General features: G+C 36.0%; 2 protein-coding genes across 11 annotated transcripts; one reads left to right on the plus strand and one right to left on the minus strand.

Moving 5' to 3' along the window:
• The first annotated feature begins 1,209 nt into the window (after window positions 1–1,209).
• LOC105107161 (phospholipase A-2-activating protein-like) lies at window positions 1,210–10,683 on the plus strand. 2 transcript variants are annotated; one of them, XM_011000998.1, is made up of 23 exons: window positions 1,210–1,396; window positions 1,481–1,812; window positions 1,915–2,018; window positions 2,421–2,489; window positions 2,697–2,757; window positions 2,956–3,095; window positions 3,223–3,412; window positions 3,880–3,941; window positions 4,278–4,366; window positions 5,302–5,374; window positions 5,496–5,555; window positions 5,926–6,072; window positions 6,181–6,219; window positions 6,342–6,379; window positions 6,886–6,972; window positions 7,070–7,235; window positions 8,030–8,107; window positions 8,404–8,540; window positions 8,900–8,976; window positions 9,132–9,201; window positions 9,387–9,452; window positions 9,997–10,144; window positions 10,396–10,683. In XM_011000998.1, exons 1-22 carry the CDS (start codon window positions 1,331–1,333, stop codon window positions 10,129–10,131), a joined length of 2,286 nt encoding a protein of 761 aa, XP_010999300.1. In that variant the 5' UTR covers window positions 1,210–1,330; the 3' UTR covers window positions 10,132–10,144; window positions 10,396–10,683. The 2 variants fall into 2 exon arrangements, with proteins under 2 accessions (XP_010999300.1, XP_010999293.1); XM_011000991.1 differs by having other exon boundaries at window positions 10,422–10,683.
• A 589-nt stretch (window positions 10,684–11,272) lies between these two features.
• Window positions 11,273–15,598, minus strand: LOC105107175 (receptor-like protein 12). Of its 9 annotated transcripts, none has more exons than XM_011001058.1 (5): window positions 14,600–15,596; window positions 13,358–14,521; window positions 12,986–13,248; window positions 11,993–12,881; window positions 11,273–11,773 (listed from the first exon to the last, which is right to left on the minus strand). In XM_011001058.1, exons 1-4 carry the CDS (start codon window positions 15,444–15,446, stop codon window positions 12,015–12,017), a joined length of 3,141 nt encoding a protein of 1,046 aa, XP_010999360.1. In that variant the 5' UTR covers window positions 15,447–15,596; the 3' UTR covers window positions 11,273–11,773; window positions 11,993–12,014. The 9 variants fall into 9 exon arrangements, with proteins under 9 accessions (XP_010999360.1, XP_010999368.1, XP_010999349.1 ...); XM_011001066.1 differs by having other exon boundaries at window positions 12,986–13,157; window positions 13,267–14,521; window positions 14,600–15,595; XM_011001047.1 differs by having other exon boundaries at window positions 12,003–12,881; window positions 13,358–15,598.
• Window positions 15,599–16,895: the final 1,297 nt, after the last annotated feature.

The following is a 16,895-nucleotide window of genomic DNA, read 5'->3' on the forward strand; positions in this document are numbered from 1 at the left end:
AATCGATTTTATATGTGTGTCATTTCTATTATCACTTCATTTAATAAATAATTAATTTTAATAATTAAATTATTCAAACTCAATTAGATAAATAATCAATGTTGCAATATTAAATATTATAATTTTTATTTATCTTTAATTTTTTATTTTTTATTTATTATCAATGAAAATTTTTCATTTATTTACACAATTGATTCTTAATTTATTTGATTAAATGTATATATATGTTTTTATGATTTATATTTATATTTATAAATTTTTTGTCATGCCAAAAAACATGTTGAAAAAGTCAACATGTTCAATATTTTTACTAGTGAAAAAAATATTAGGCTTACAATAAAGTGAGAGTCAGATTGTTAATAAATACTAAAAGACACATGGTTTTCTTCTTCTTCTTTTTTTTTTTAAAAAATAAAAGATTAAAAAGTAAAATACAAAGAAAATACACAACTCACTGCAAATAATGATTATATTTTATTTTGGTTCAAAAATTCATCTTGTTCATTTTTAGTTCTTGAATCTAGAAAATAAAAAAAAAAAATGAGGGAGAAAAAAAGTTAAAGAAGAGAAAAAGGTTGGTTGTTGCTATTTCAACCATTAAGATGGCTAAACTTTGTATCAATAAATTTCATTAAATGAAAATAGTTCGATGATATTTGATTTTTTTTACAAGCATATATAAAAAAAGATTATATTTTATTTTTAATTTTTTTATTGAATTAATTTTAGTTTTTTAGGATGATTTTAAAATGTTTTAAGATTAATAAATAGTTTAGAAAATTTCTCGCAATGCTTATTAGATATTTTTTTAATTAAAATATCTTGAAAAATACATTTTCAATTCAAAAAACACCACTCTTGATTTTTCAGGCACAGTAGTGGTGGCTAGATTTTGGGTTAGACAGCACCGAATGACTTGTCATCTACCTTTATATTGTTTTTTTAAATAGAAGGTGGATGCCATGTCATTCACGCCTCATAGAAAGGAAAAAATGGCCTAGTCGGATGAACCGAGATTCTTTTCAAGCCCTAACACGTCAGGCAACCGAGGCTTGCGTGCATTAAAATTTCAGCCGAACTATCAGCGTAAACAGTATTAACCTAGTAACCCACGTCATGGAATTCGAAAGCAAAACATAAACGAAGTTTAGTAACTAAAGCAAAAAGATATCAAAACCCCAAGGACTTTAAAAATTAATCAAAACAACACATTCCTAAACCAAAACTCACTTATGATCCCTTCATTGCTGAACACGGCAAATTGCTTCTACCTTTACTTGTAAACTGAAAACAATCACTCTCTCCTCCTACTCAAAGGTCTCTCAAAATCATGGACACGGAAATCGACTTCAAAAATTATCAACTGAGCCACGAACTCCGCGGCCACGAAGACGACGTAACAACCTTTCTCTTTCCCTCTCAATTTTTTTCTATCTTCAATTAAACCTAACCCGTTTAATTTAATTCACCAATTTCTCAGGTTCGCGGTATCTGTGTTTGCGGAAATGCGGGAATAGCGACGTCGTCGAGGGATAAAACGGTGAGGTATTGGGTACCAGACCCGACCGACAAACGCAAGTACGAATCATCGAAAATTCTGTTAGGGCATTCGAGTTTTGTGGGACCACTGGCATGGATTCCGCCGAACCAGGACTTTGTAGAAGGCGCGATCGTGTCTGGTGGAATGGACACGATGGTGCTTGTTTGGAATTTGAGTAACGGAGAGAAAGTTCAGAGCCTGAAAGGTCATCATTTGCAAGTCACCGGTGTTGTTTTGGATGGCGAAGATATTGTTTCTTGCTCCGTTGACTGGTAGGTTCATTATCTGTGGTGTTTTCACTGAGATGAATGTTCTTTGGATTTTTTTCATATATATATATATATTATGATTGTTATTGGACTTGTTTGTTGTAGTACGTTGAGGAGGTGGAGGAAGGGTCAACTTGTTGAGAATTGGGAGGCTCATAAGTCTGCAATTCAAGCAATTATTAAGCTACCATCGGGCGAGCTTGTTACAGGTATATTTTTTGCTTAACTTTTGTCGAATCTTAGTTTCATTACCTGCCTGTTTATGATAATTTGTTGTTGGATTAGTCCTATGAATCTCCATTCTCATTAAGTAAAAAAATTGGGGCTCGCATTTGGAAAATTGAATGGAACTTTTAATTGTATGTTCCACTGAACTGCTGGTTTGAAGATGCATATAATCGGTTCCCTCACTTATCCTTCCAGGAATAAAATTTTAGTTGTTTGATCTGTGCTAACCTGTATCCATGTACTGGAAGGTTTTCTTCTTAATCTTTACACAATCAATTGGAACACTTCATTGTTGTCTTTTTCATGTTCTTACATAGATTTAATAGTTATGTGTGCCAACCAGCAAACCAACAGTTTTATCTTTGCTTTCTATCACAATGTAGGTTCAACTGACACAACTTTAAAACTTTGGAAAGGGAAGACGTGTTTACACACTTTTGCGGGGCATTCAGGTTGGTTACCCCCTCTTTTTTCTCTTGCCTACATGTCTTGTTGCTCATCTGATGTACATTTAAGTTTTCCTGTAAATAATTAAATGGTCTCAGAAATTTGCAGCTCCACTATGTTTAATTCTGTTCCTACTACAAGAAATGGGATGGATTATTTGCTAATATTCTCATTTAGGTTTAATCCTTTTCTTTTACTGGTAAACTTTGTAGATACGGTTCGAGGCTTAGCAGAGATGCGTGGATTGGGAATTCTTTCTGCATCTCATGATGGGTGAGTTGTCAGTTTAATTTATTTTGTGGTTTATCATGTGGTTGATTCTATTTTCTGTTTGCTTTAGTAGACGATGAACGGTGCCAAATTTATTGCAGTTTATAAATATAATTCCCTTAACTTCATTTTTAAAGAAATACCCTTATTGTCTTGCATAAATAGGTATTAACTGTTGTTATTATTCTTTCGTGGTAACAGCTCCATCAGATTATGGGCTTTAACTGGCGAAGTATTAATGGAGATGGTTGGCCATGCTTCAATTGTCTATTCAGTTGATTCGCATGTATCTGGACTTATTGTTAGTGGTAGTGAAGATTGTTCAGCAAAGATTTGGAAAGGTGATTGCTTCTATTATTTGCCTGTCTTCTTAGATGTAACCTCAAGGGCCTGATATTTGGGCATTGCAACAGAATTGATCATGTCTTTGAAATTTTATTTTCTTGTGAAATCACTGTTGTGTTTCAGATGGGGCCTGTGTTCAGAGCATAGAGCATCCTGGTTGTGTGTGGGATGTCAAATTCTTGGAAAATGGTGATATTGTGACAGCATGCTCAGATGGAGCAGTACGTATTTGGACTTCATATCAGGAGAGAATTGCAGAACCAGCAGACCTCGACTCTTATGTGTCCCAACTTTCTCAATACAAGTTAAGCAGGTACAATCATGCATTACTTGCCAGCACATGATGCATACCTCTGCTCCTTTTATTGTTAAAATGTTAAGAGAGCTTTCACTGTTTTCTGTATGATATGTTAGTTGCTTGTGGGTAATTGTGAACTGTGAACTACAATAAAATACCTACTCACATATACCCTTAGTTTGAATTTGTCAACTGTGAAGCTCCAAAAAAATTAAGAAAAAGGTATCCACTTATTGCTGAATTTGAATTTGCTAATTGTGTAGTACCCAAACTGAGAAATGTATCTAATCCTAGCAAATGTCAGTTTATTTCGTGATTTATTGCAATTCCAAGTTCATTTATTCTTGAAGCATCTGTATTTCTAGACTTCTTTTCTGAGTTTTATTATGTGTGGAAGTTGATTCCCCTGCTGGATCGTTGTAATGTTGGTTTCTTTATAGTGCTTGTCAGTGCTGATGCTCGATGTGAATTATTTCTGTCAGGAAGAGAGTAGGGGGATTGAAATTGGAAGATTTACCAGGCCTTGAGGCTTTGCAGATTCCAGGTATGGTTCCAGATATATCCTTAATTACCTTGGAAATCCTACTTTTAGATGAAGCTATTGCTAGTTGTCTTGAAAGTCAATTGTGAGAAGCAGACAATTCTGCCGTAAAGTTGTAGAGCAATGACCTTTAGTAGTATAAAATAAATGCATAATTCAATAGCATTGCCTGGGTAATTGTATCAGCGAGGAGGAAACGAAATTCTTCTAGATGTTGACCGTGTTTTTACACTGGTGTATTATATTCAGTGTTTCTTGCGGAGGTGATGGTGGAAATGTTGCCTGATTTCTATTGTAGATTGCTAGCCAAGTAACGCATTGTAATTATTTTATGATCAGGAACCACTGATGGCCAGACCAAAGTCATCAGAGAAGGGGACAATGGTGTAGCATATGCTTGGAATTTGAGAGAACAGAAGTGGGATAAAGTAACATCTAGTTTCATGTTAACCATATTTCTCAGCAATTTTCTTCATGTTCATTTTGTTCTTTAAGGCTTATTCACGAGTCTATGCACGTAGTTCATTGCAATGCGTTCTTTTTTGCACAGAGAGCATTGTCCCTCTACATGCAAAGTCATCGCTAAACTGACTTGGGGCATAGTATTTGCTGCCTTTTCTCTGTCTGATAATTATCCATCATCCCTTTGGCTTGTAAAAGGTGAAAGATGGGTTTTCAATAGTTTACTTGAACCTTAAAGGAAAAGAAAGTTTGAGATGGTGCCATATTTTCTTGATTTAAAAATGAATACCTGCTTATTCATACTTTGATGAATTTTCTTTTTTTTGTTGTGTTTTCCTCCTCTTATACAAGAAAAAAAGTTCTTTGAATCATAAATATCTTTTGTTTCATGTTATGTGCTCAACCCTTTGCTTATCTCATTTGTTTTCACAAAATATATCCATGTCTTCTTATTTTCAGGACATTGAGTTAGACTTGTGCAATTCATATGGTGGTCATTGACTGACAAATTGAACAACGCCTTTCATTATGTGATGAAGGACTAAATGGCATTAGTGCTTCTAGGTGTTGTCATCTTCTGAAGATGAGAACAATTACTAGGAAATGAAGTTTCTATATACAATTGAGTTGTTCAGTACTGTGGGTTTTAAGCAACCGCACATGATCATATTCATGTGTTACCTCCAAAGAGAATTAGAATTAATTGGTGGCTTTAGTTTCTCCAATTAGATATGCACACAAGTGAAGTTTGTGGATTTGATGTTATTGTGATGAAAAGGAAGTACAAATTAGGCGATGCCATGGTTGACAGATTGTGATTCTGTTCTCTTGTTACTTCTGGAAACTTATTTCTTTTTATTGTTTGATTGCTCTTGTTTTGTTATTTCTCTTCCATTTTCAGATTGGAGAAGTTGTTGATGGACCAGATGATGGCATGAAGCGTCCCGTTCTTGATGGATTTGAATATGATTATGGTCAGTGTCTATAGATTGGCTACTTTGAACCTCATTTGCCTTGGCTTTGTCGTGTTTTTGTATTTCTTGAAATTTATTCACCCTACTGTTTATATTGATAGTCTTCTAATCCTTTTATCAGTATTTGATGTTGATATTGGTGATGGTGAGCCGATTCGCAAGCTGCCATACAATCGATCAGGTGAATTTCTTCTCCTACCTTTTGAATGTTTATGATGGTGTTTATGGCCATGTGTTCTCTGAGAGTTTTTGTATTCCTTGCTCCTGTTTCTTGGAGGGAATAACTGGAAAAAAAATGCTTAATTAAGGAAGTGACTCAAAATGCTCTCAACAGTTCTCTTCTTTTGTCCAACACCATAAAGAGCTTAAGTTTCCCCTTTCCTTTTGCCTCAAAAATAATAATTCTACTGTTTGATTCAGTGGTTTTTGACTTCAAATTCAAAGTGTATTTCTGTCGCATTTCAAAGAATAATGTAGAATGTGGACTTCATTAGTTTCTTACATAAAATGTGTTGGCATGCAAATATTTATAATGACTGGTATATTTCCAGATAATCCATATGACACTGCTGACAAGTGGCTTCTCAAGGAGAATCTTCCTCTTGCCTATCGTCAACAGATTGTAGAGTTTATACTCCAAAATTCTGGACAGGGGGGAGTTGCACTTGATTCATCATTCCGTGACCCGTTCACTGGCGGTAAGTATAATTTCATTTGGGTATGATACATGAAGCTATCTGTAACTGGTAAGATGTGTAGTCATTCCTGTTTTCTTGTTATGTAATTTTTTTTTTTCAATATATCAGCAAATGCTTATATACCCGGAGGATCTTCTAGCATGTCTGGTATGTATCCATTGACCAGAAAAAAGAGCTTTATATTTATCTTAGCTTCTGCCTTGGGATTTAGCCAATTTCATAAATCATGGCATGAATCTAAGATGTTTGTCTTCTTTTTTATACAACAGTTGTTTCAGCGAAACCTAATTTCAAACATATTCCCAAGGTATGCTCTTAAAGCTCTTGTTTGAATGGTTTATAATGCATCTAGAACTCCTTTTCAGCTATGCGAACTTTGGCACGATGCTAGACTTACATTTTTATCCTGATCGTAGTTTTTCTTGAATTACTCACCCAAATAGTTTGTAGCTCTGTGTAGTTGGGTTAGAACTTAGGAAGCCTTTGGTAGTTTACTTCTTGATGATAAATGAGCTATATTTTATTTTCATAAGTTGAAAGTTATCATTTTGGGTCCTTTCAGAAATGAATAGGCTTCCAGCCAGATATGAACTTGACATGGTGCAAAATAACTAAATTGATCTTCCAACTAAATATGATGATGCTATATTAAACTGTTTTTAGCACATTACTGTTCAACTCTCTTTTGATAAAATACTCTTTATATGTTTTTGTATTGATGGTCTTGAGTTTTTTGTGATGCTAAGATTGATGAACTCAAATTCTGCTAGTTGTCTTTTTAATCTTTAATATCCTTTTCCATTTCATTTCCAGAAAGGAATGCTTGTTTTTGACGTGGCTCAGTTTGATGGGATCCTGAAAAAGATCACAGAGTTCCACAATTCTCTTTTATCTGATCCTGTAGGTTGTTTTACATTTATTAGTTTTCAGTTTCATCATTTTGGTTTTAAGTTTCTTAATATTTATTTATTGAATATATATTGTCAATTTTGCAAAGGTCAAAAAGGACCTGTCTCTGTCAGAGCTTGAGATATCAAGATTGGGTGCAGTTATTAAAATTTTAAAGGACACATCACATTACCATACAAGTAGATTTGCAGATGCTGACATTGCTTTGCTGCTGAAATTGCTAAAATCTTGGCCACTGGCAATGATATTTCCAGGTCAGTATTATACAGCATACATGCCGTTGATTGTGAACCTCTCTGCATGTTCATCCTTAATATTTATATGGCAACTGCTGCCATTTGGATAATGCTTTCGCAGAGCCATTGAGAACCTGCCCAGACACTTTTAACTTTCAGCACAATTTGAGATATTGATTTTATCAGCCTGAAGTTCAATAAAGAATGAACTAAGCTGATATCACTGATGCTTTGGGTTTGTTCAAAGATTACCTAAGTCATTTCTATTTTTCTGGGTAACGGGACTGCATTTCACTGGAAAGCCAAAAGCTAGCTTTGAGAAATATTAGCCTACAAGAAGTCCTAATTTTAATTACTATCAGAATTTTATTGATGATCCCAAACTCATTGGTTTTTTCAGAAATTGATGATATCAAACAGGTTGCTTTTTGCCCGCTGGACCTTTTCTTGAATCCCCTGATATTTCAGCGGCCAGGATTTCTCTGTGGATAGGAATAACCACATTGAAGTGAACTGGCCTTATTTTTAACTTGAATGCTTCCATTGCACATAGCTGATGCCTCTCTACAATGTAGTGGGACCCTCTTCCATTTGATGAACCATGGACTACCAATTCAAATTACCTAAACTTAAAGATACTGTTACCTGTTTAGAAAATTGTTCAAAACCTGTGGTAATACATGCATCCCACTCGTGTAAAATGCTATGCATGACTTTGGTTCTCACTACATGCAAATTCATCAGCGCAGTTTCCCCCCTTCATATACATGAGTGCATAATCTTTGCTCACTTGGTGCACTGTTTTGTTTCAGTTATTGATATTCTGAGGATGCTTGTTCTACACCCAGATGGGGCGACTGTACTTCTCAAGCATGTTAAAGATGAAAATGGTACCTTGAGAGGCAACTATGTTTTAGTTCTAGTTTAGAGACTTGATTGCAAAAAATATTATCCATTATCTCTGCATGTTCCTTTTCAATTTATCTCACTTTTTTTCACTAAACATAGAATGGAGTGGTTGATGAGACCAGATGACGAGGGATTCAGGTGTAGGGTCAGTAGGGTGTCCTGACCAGAAATTTTTCTGCAAACATGCTAGTTTTTTACTGCAGAACAAGTTTTAGTTATGATTATTATAGAATTTTGTGTAAATTTGATGTTTAGTGGAGACCTTATTTGCTATCAGATATCCTGATGGAAATGATCAAGAGAATTGCTACAAATCCTCCACTTCCGCCAAACCTTTTAACGGGCATCCGTGCTGTGACGAATCTATTCAAGAATTTATCCTACCATACCTGGCTTCAAAAGCACCAGAGTGAGGTAACTTTCACTATGTTTTCTCAGATCAAAGTTACATATGAATAACCAGTGACAAGTTACCCTGACTTTGTTATCCAGGGGATATAATCCTTGTCATTAAAGATGCTGAATTGTTATTTCTTAAGAGGTTCTTTGCCTAAATGTTTCATCTGGCATTATCGTGGTCTACTGGGCTCATTAGGAGTTATAAACATAGATGCTTTTGTGGTCTTTGTCCAAATCTAACTTTGATCATTTGGCTGTATGGGTGTGAGCATGTTCATAACCCTGTCACAGCTTCGGCATACTTAGCAAACTCCGCACTCATGATTGTTTTTCAACTGCATGTATAGTGATAATGGCTTGTAAGTGATATGCAGATTCTTGATGCTTTTTCAAGCTGCTATTCATCTCCCAATAAGAATTTGCAGTTGTCTTATGCTACCATGATACTCAAGTGAGCATTTTCTCATCTCAATACATTCGCACAATTTCCCCCCTCTTGCAGTTTTGTTAACTTACCACATCAGTGCTTGGATTTATGACATTTTCCTAGTATTGATGCGCATATATTTCCCCTTCCTCCATCAATCCTATGATTTGTTTTCACAGTTATGCTGTGCTGTTGATTGAAAAGAAAGATCTTGAAGGCCAATCTCAAGTTCTTACAGCAGCCCTTGAGGTACGCTTTATTCATTTACTTGCAACCTTTTGGAAATGGTCATGCTTTGCATGTTCTATCCTGATTTTATTCCAGACTGCAATACGATGAATGCCTATTTAGCATTCTGCTGAGATTTCCATAGAAGGGAATCATAAACATGGAGTTACCTATCTTGAAAATGCGCCTCCTTTCTTTTCCTACAGATTGCAGAAGGGGAAAATATTGAAGCTGATTCAAAATTCCGGGCTTTAGTTGCTGTTGGATCACTGGTATATCTTACTCTCTCTACATATACCCAGTGATTTTACTTTTCTAACTAGCAGTTTTTGGTTTTCTTTTAGTGGGTATTTTCTCTCCTTCTCAAATATATAGGAAATTGATCGAGAAGGGATTTTTCAAATAAATCTTTCATTTTTTCTTGTATATCATGATGGAGTACAACTTTACTTGTATACCATGGTAACGTTTTGATCTCAATATGTATTAAATGAATTTCATAGTGCTTAGGGTCTTCTAGTGTTATTTATGCTTGCCTGCTACATTTTACCTTACGCTTCCCAGAAGGGAATTAATATGAATCACAACTTTTGAATTTCGAGTAAAAGAACATGTTAAGAGAAGTGACTGAAATCTCTAAAGATTTTAAAGAACACGGTTAGTCAAGACAAGTTATTAATGGAATTTTAAGAGGGAGAGCTGTACACTTGGATTGTTTCTTGTGGGATGCCTATTGTTTTATATATCAGACTATCAGAGTACTTGCATCCTACCGATTGTTTTATTCAAGAACATCTTGATGTCTTCCTTGCACAGATGCTTGATGGTCTGGTGAAAAGAATTGCATTGGACTTTGATGTTGAGAATGTTGCGAAAACAGCCAAAGCTTCTAAAGAAACGAAGATTGCTGAAGTTGGGGCTGACATTGAACTGCTAACAAAACAGAAGTGAATGTTGGTCTGTGGTAAGTGCATTTTTTTAAAACCTGTATTAAAATAGACGTTTTATTCAGACGATGGAGCAAGCTTGTGTGCCTTTAAAATGCATGCATAAACCTATAAGCCAGTTTTACTTTCTGCATAGCATAACTAGCACAGACGGATTAGTTGTCATGCGTAAGATAAACTACAACAGAGGGTACTTAACTAGCGTAGCAGAATAGTTGCATGGCAGGGCACATATCTGATAGAAATCTCAATAATGATATTCACCCAGGACTCGCGTCTTTTTCCCGTTTGCAGTATTGTTGGGAAAAATCAAAAGCTACAAGCTCATAAAAGGGATCAACAGTTAGGAAACTGTTTTGACCTCTAGTTTGGATGACGCCCGGGTCATGCGATGAGAAGATCGACTCAGTGACTGGATCTCCATTGTTTGAAGAATCTGCTGCCCTCTTGCATGCAACGAGGTCTTTGGGGATTTTATGCAAAATTTAATTTGGCTACACCCGACACACCCCATCCCTTCTTATAAATAAAAAAGCCTCAAAAAATTTAATTTTGGAGAATACTCAGTACAGAGATGTTTATTTATTTGGATATAACTTGATTAAGAAGATGAAACCAAGAAAATCAAGCTATTTAAATGAAAAAAATATCAAGAAAAAGGGAGTAGTTTTATATATACAAAACAAATAATAACTAAGATGGGTTTTTTTTTTAATACAAAGGGGTAATTATTTTTTTGATATTTTTGGATATTTTTTATTGTTTATGTGAAAAATAAATTTGGAAAAATAAAAAAATATTTTTTAATAAATGAAAAATATTTGAAAAATAAAATATTATTACAATATTAATGAATACCTGAATAACATCCGATCATTACCTGAAGAACATATGTAAAAGAACAAAACTAACTCTTCAAGCTTGTCCAATATTTTTTGTCAGGGGACTTAAGTCCATGTATCCAGCTACTAATAGCGATTATTATAAAGAAGAAGCAAGAGTTTTCTGCAGATATCCTGTACGGGTAAGGCAGGCAACTTGACACTAACTGCATGTATTTATCGTCGTACTTTTAAAATTAAAATATCATACAATTATATTCTTCCTTCATAACAATTTAAAATCTTATAAAAATTAAAATTTACGCTTGAAATTAGCCATATATTACAGAACGGTTTTAAGCATAAATTGACTCTTTTTTCACATTAGCAACACACATCATTGCAAGAAAACCATTGAAAAAGGAGGGAAAGAAAGAAAAAACCTAACACCAGAAGAGTAAAATAGATGTAGAGTGGAAGATGGGTCTAGCACTCTGTATCTTCCATTCCAATGTTATTCGCGTCGTAGAAAATCACAGCTATAATTATTGGCGACGCATCACATAAGGCAGTATATTGCGTTGGGTAGTCAGTCTTCAACTTGCCAAGTGATTGTAGAAACTGATGATGAGAAACAAGTGCTCCACGCTATCAATTTGTAACAGTAGCTTGGGCGGGTAGAAGTGCAAATGTTGCCGCAGATTGGACAGCCAGAGTGACTAGATGTTTCAAATGTCTACTTGACTGGGTTCACAACCACCCGGATGAACTTCGTTGTATTCTTGTAAAGGATTTCCCTAGGTGTTGAATGAATAGCCCGTTCTGCTGTTTAAAAAAACAGTTCAATGCAAGAGAAAAAAAAACATTATAGAAACTTCACTCTCTCTCTCTCTCTCTCTCGCTCTCTCTTGTTGAATGAATAGCCCGTTCTGCTGTTAAAAAAAAAATGTTCAATGCAAGAGAAAAAAAACATTATAGAAACTTCACTATATATATATATATATATATATACTCGAAAATACATCAGACGCTTGAATAAATTACCTGAAAATACCTGCTTCAAAGGTTAGTTTCTTCTTGCACCGTTTCTGTGAGCTTTCTTCTTTCTTCCTTTAGTTTTCAGACTCCATTGAACTTCGACCATCCTCACAAACCATGCCGGTTTTCTTGTTCTAAACACTATGTATCCCACTGTAGCTCCAAGCACAAATCCACATCCATACCCCATCACAACTGCTTTCCATCCAAATCCATCTCCAAACAGTGATGAATCATCTCCTTCTTCGGAGTTTGATGGTGGTGGTTGTTGTGTCTCACCACTATTGCATTCCTTCGAGATTTGAAATCCACACAAGCCCGAGTTTCCTTCGAATGAACCCTTATTGAACGTGTTGAACTGCTTTCCTTTAGGTATGGGTCCTTGTAGCTGGTTATGTGAAAGGTTTAGGACACTAAGAAATGTTAGATCTGCCAACTGCATCGGAATCCTTCCCGTAAGCAAGTTTGAAGAGAGATCTAACGATTCCAGATTGGCCAAATTCCCCAATGAAGGTTGAACATATCCTGTAAGGGAGTTGTGAGAGAAGTTTAGCTGTTGAAGTGCATTAAGCTTTCCAATCGACTCTGGTATCTCTCCAATAAAACTGTTGTGCGACAAATCAATGAATGCGAGGGTACTTCTAATTTTCACAAACTCAATTTCCAGCCCTTTCCACGTCAATTTTACAGAATAATCATAACTGATGTTTCTAACCTTCATGTAAATCATATCTTGATCCAAGGTCTTCATTGCTTCGAGACCATTGAAATACCCAGTTGGCAACGGTCCACTAAAATTATTGCTGGAGATGTCAAAAATCCTTAGTTTTGAAAAGGCGTAGTTGGTCGTCGGACCTTTCACAAACCCATGGAGTTCGTTGGATTTTAGAACAAGGACCTGTAGCTCTTGAAGCGTATCGAAAAAGTAGGGGAACTTGCCTTTTATCTTATTCTCGGATCTTTCACAAACCCATGGAGTTCATTGGATTTTAGAACAAGAACCTGAAGCTCTTGAAGCGTATCGAGAAAGTAGGGGAACTTGCCTTTTATCTTATTGAAGCCAAGATCAAGAACCTCCAATTGTGTACAGTTGATAATAGATGGTGGTATTTCCCCTTCCAATTCGTTGCCATTGAGATTGAGATATCTCAAGTTATTCCCCACAAAAAACCTTGAAAGGAGTGTGCCTTGGAGGTTGTTCATGCCAAGATGCAACACTGAGAGACTGTCACTAAAGTTCCCCAGACATTGTGGTATAAAACCACTCAAGCTGCGAAAACCTTGAAAGGATTGTGCCTTGGAGATCATTCATGCCAAGATGCAAAACTGAGAGGCTGCTGCTAAAGTTCCCTAGACATTGTGGTATAAAACCACTCAAGCTGTTGTTGGACAAGTCAAGGACTTGCAGGGCTGTCAGCTTACAAGCAGAAGAAGAAATCTCTCCTGTTAACATGTTGTTGGATGCAAGTTTAAGGACTATCAAGTTCTCTTGATTGAAAACTGAGCTTGGAATTGGGCCATGCAAGTGGTTATTGCTCAAATCAAGCAATATTAATGAATTGTACTGGAATTCATTTAAATTCCCAGTGAATAAGTTGCTATGGAGGTCCAAATACTGCAGAGAGGGATGAGAAAACAAAAAGGACGGTATTGTGCCCGTGAACAAGTTATCAGATAACATGAGAGCTCTTAGATTCGGAAGGCTACTTATTTGAGGAGAGATAGGGCCTAGCAATTGATTATCTGATAAAAATAAACGTTGAAGTTGTGTCAGGCTACCCAAAAAATCTGGAATCTGACCCTTGAAATTATTGGAACTAAGATCCAACCAATTGAGATTCACAAGGTTTGCCAGTGATGATGGGATGCGGCCACTCAAATTATTAAATGAGAGATCTAATTCAAGAAGCTGTGTGAGGTTACCAAGCAGTGCTAGATTTGATCTTTTGCTAACGATACAGTTACGGAGAACCAGCTTTTTCAACGACTTTAGATTATTGATAAAGTCATTCTCGATAGAAATTGAGATTTTCGTATCAAAAAGAGCCAACTCCTCGAGGGAACTGCTCACATTGGAGGAAGGAAAAGAACCTGTGAGGCCTACGTTACCCCCCAAATTGAGAAATTCAAGGTTTGGTAGGAGAAAGATGTTAGATGGGAATTCCCCTCGCAGCCCACAATTCCCAAAAGAAAGAATTGACAAAGAAGACGACAAATTCTTCAAGGATGCAGGTACAACCAGAGACATATTTACCCACCGCAAACGGAGTTCTCTTAACTTGGTTAGGTTTTGAACAAGCTTGTTAAGAGAAGATGAATCTAGTGTCAGATAAGAGTTCCCGGAGAGATCAAGTGAAACCAACTCAGTGAGCTGCTCAAAATCAGATGGAACCGGACCTGTAAAATTGTTGAATCCGAGATTCAAGGTCTGGAGGTGCTTAAGGTTTCCTATAGAGAATGGGATGTGACCACTCAAGTGGTTATATGAAATGTCCAACACAGTGAGTTGTGTGAGGTTGCCAAGCCATGGTAGATTTGCGCCAGTAAAATTGCATTGTCTAAGATACAATTGCTTCACCGACTTCAAATTATTAACTGGATCATGTTCTAGATGTATTGAAATCCCCGTCATTGATAGATCCAAGTATGAAAGAGCATTACTCACATTGAATGGTGGAAAAGAGCCAGTAAGGTCTATGTTCTCCGATAAATCAAGCAGCTGCAAGTTTGATAGCCCATGAACGTTACTTGGTAGTTTCCCTTGCAATCCACAGTTAGCGAGTTGGAGTGATGACAAAGGAGAAGAAAGATTCATCAAGGAACTGGGTACAACCAATGACATGTCGACCTCGCTCAAATGGAGTTCTCTTAGCTTGGTTAGGTTTTGAACAAGCTTGTTAAAAGGAATTGGTTCTAGTGCCAGTTTATTATTATAAGAGAGATCAAGTGAAACCAGTTTGGACAGATGAGAGATTTGTGATGGAACTAGGCCTGTAAAACCCGAATAGTTTAGGTTAAGATGCGTCAAATTGGAAAAGTGGCCAAACTGAGATGAAATATGAGAGAGATTGAAATCATTGTAAGAGAGGTCGAGCTTTTGAAGATGATGAAGGGAGAAGAGAGTGCTATTGGAATGGAGAGCGCCATAAAGCATGCTGCAGGCAAGGTCAAGCCCAATGACTTGCCCACTCTTGATGTCACAAGTCACCCCATCCCACAAGCAGCAATCTGTGCCCTCTTTCCAGGACTCTGTCTTGGGATCTTCACAATACTCAAAAGAAGCAGAAGGATCAATGACAAAAGATTCTTTGAATTGGAGCAGATGAATACTTTGGTCACTGGCACATAATTGAGCTGAAGAGGAGAAATTTGAAGACAAGGATGACGAAACTGTTGGATTAAAATGCAAGAGAAACAAAATTAAAGACACGGACTGAGTGAACCGGAGTAAACATCCCATTTTCTCTTTCAGGATACAAAACAGTGGACGCTGAATGAAATCAAGGTGCTCTAGCACTCGGGTGAGACGGAAATCTAAATTGTGATTAGTACTATTTATAGACAGCTTGATTGTGCGACTCAAATTTTTGCAGTAATTATAAAATCACTAATTGCAAACAGTAAGATTCCTGTCAGCTTTCCTTTTTTGGCCCATTATTCTGCAAGACAACAGTGTTCTTGCAACTTGCTCCGTTCTTGGAAAAAGCAAGAGTGTCAAATCAGCTGCTGGCGGGCAGATTACTTGGGCTGCGCTGCTAAATGTTTTTCTGAAATTTATAAAAAACATCTAGAGGAAGACAAAATTGTGGTCACAGTTTAGCAATGATCAGAGGGGTTTTCCTGAAGTATAATTCACCAATGGAATTTCTTAAAAGCTTCCTTTGCCAACTGAGATTTTTTTCACATAAATTCAAGCAACCATTGCAAGCAAAGGCCCCTGCGTCTAGCTTGTCCAATCCTTTCCAACTTTCCTTTTATTTTTTTTAGGTTTTCTTTATTTTTTTATTTCTTTGAAAATATAAGATACATTTCTCCTCAAAACAAATTATTAAAAGAAATCAACAATAGGAAATAAAACATGCTTTTTCTGTAAATAAAAAAGGGAATTTTCTTGGTGAAAATCATTATAAAACCACTAAACTTCCGATAAAAAAACTAGTGAGCCTAAGTCACTAAAAAGGAAAACAAGTTAATGAATAGTTTATAAAACCAATGGGCCATAGTGGTAATAAGTTCCTTGCACCTGCAAAACGGGTTCAAATCCTCCTAGAAGTATTTGAGCTTATAAAATAAATAAATAAATAGACAAAAAAAAGCCTCCTTACGAAAGGAGCCAGTGTAGCCCCTCATCCTTGACTTGAAAATCGGGGCTCCTCCAGCCGACAGCCAACAATACAATTCTGTCTTGTATTTAAAAGTCTTGGCATTGCTCTTCTGGACCATTTTTGACTTGAAACAGGACAACTTGGTCTAAAATGGTTTATTTTAAACCATTCTTTCTTCGGACACTCGTTGGCTCCTTCCTGGCTGCGTTGGCTGCAAGTCAATTCCTTATTAAAGAAGGGGAAGCATCCATTGAACATTGAACCTTTGTTAAGCCAGAAGTAGAAGGTGTGGGCCTTACCATATATCATCACATATTGCAACAAATTCGGCTCTTAAAAGCCATCTCTTTGCTGTTGCGATGCCACACCGCATGCATTAAGGTAAAGAAACAACTTTACATTGCTAAAATGGTTGGTTTTTATATTTATTTTTTTAAAATTATTAGTTTAAATTTTATTATTAAAAATTTATATAATTATTAATTTTAAAGTTTATAAACTTAATAAGCTAGTGTAAACTAACTCAAACACCTCCATTAAAAAAAAAAATCCTTAACATCAAACCTACTGCACCAGCAATACAA

Source organism: Populus euphratica, unplaced genomic scaffold, assembly GCF_000495115.2.
Source record: "Populus euphratica unplaced genomic scaffold, PopEup_1.0 scaffold3.1, whole genome shotgun sequence".
NCBI lineage: Eukaryota > Viridiplantae > Streptophyta > Magnoliopsida > Malpighiales > Salicaceae > Populus > Populus euphratica.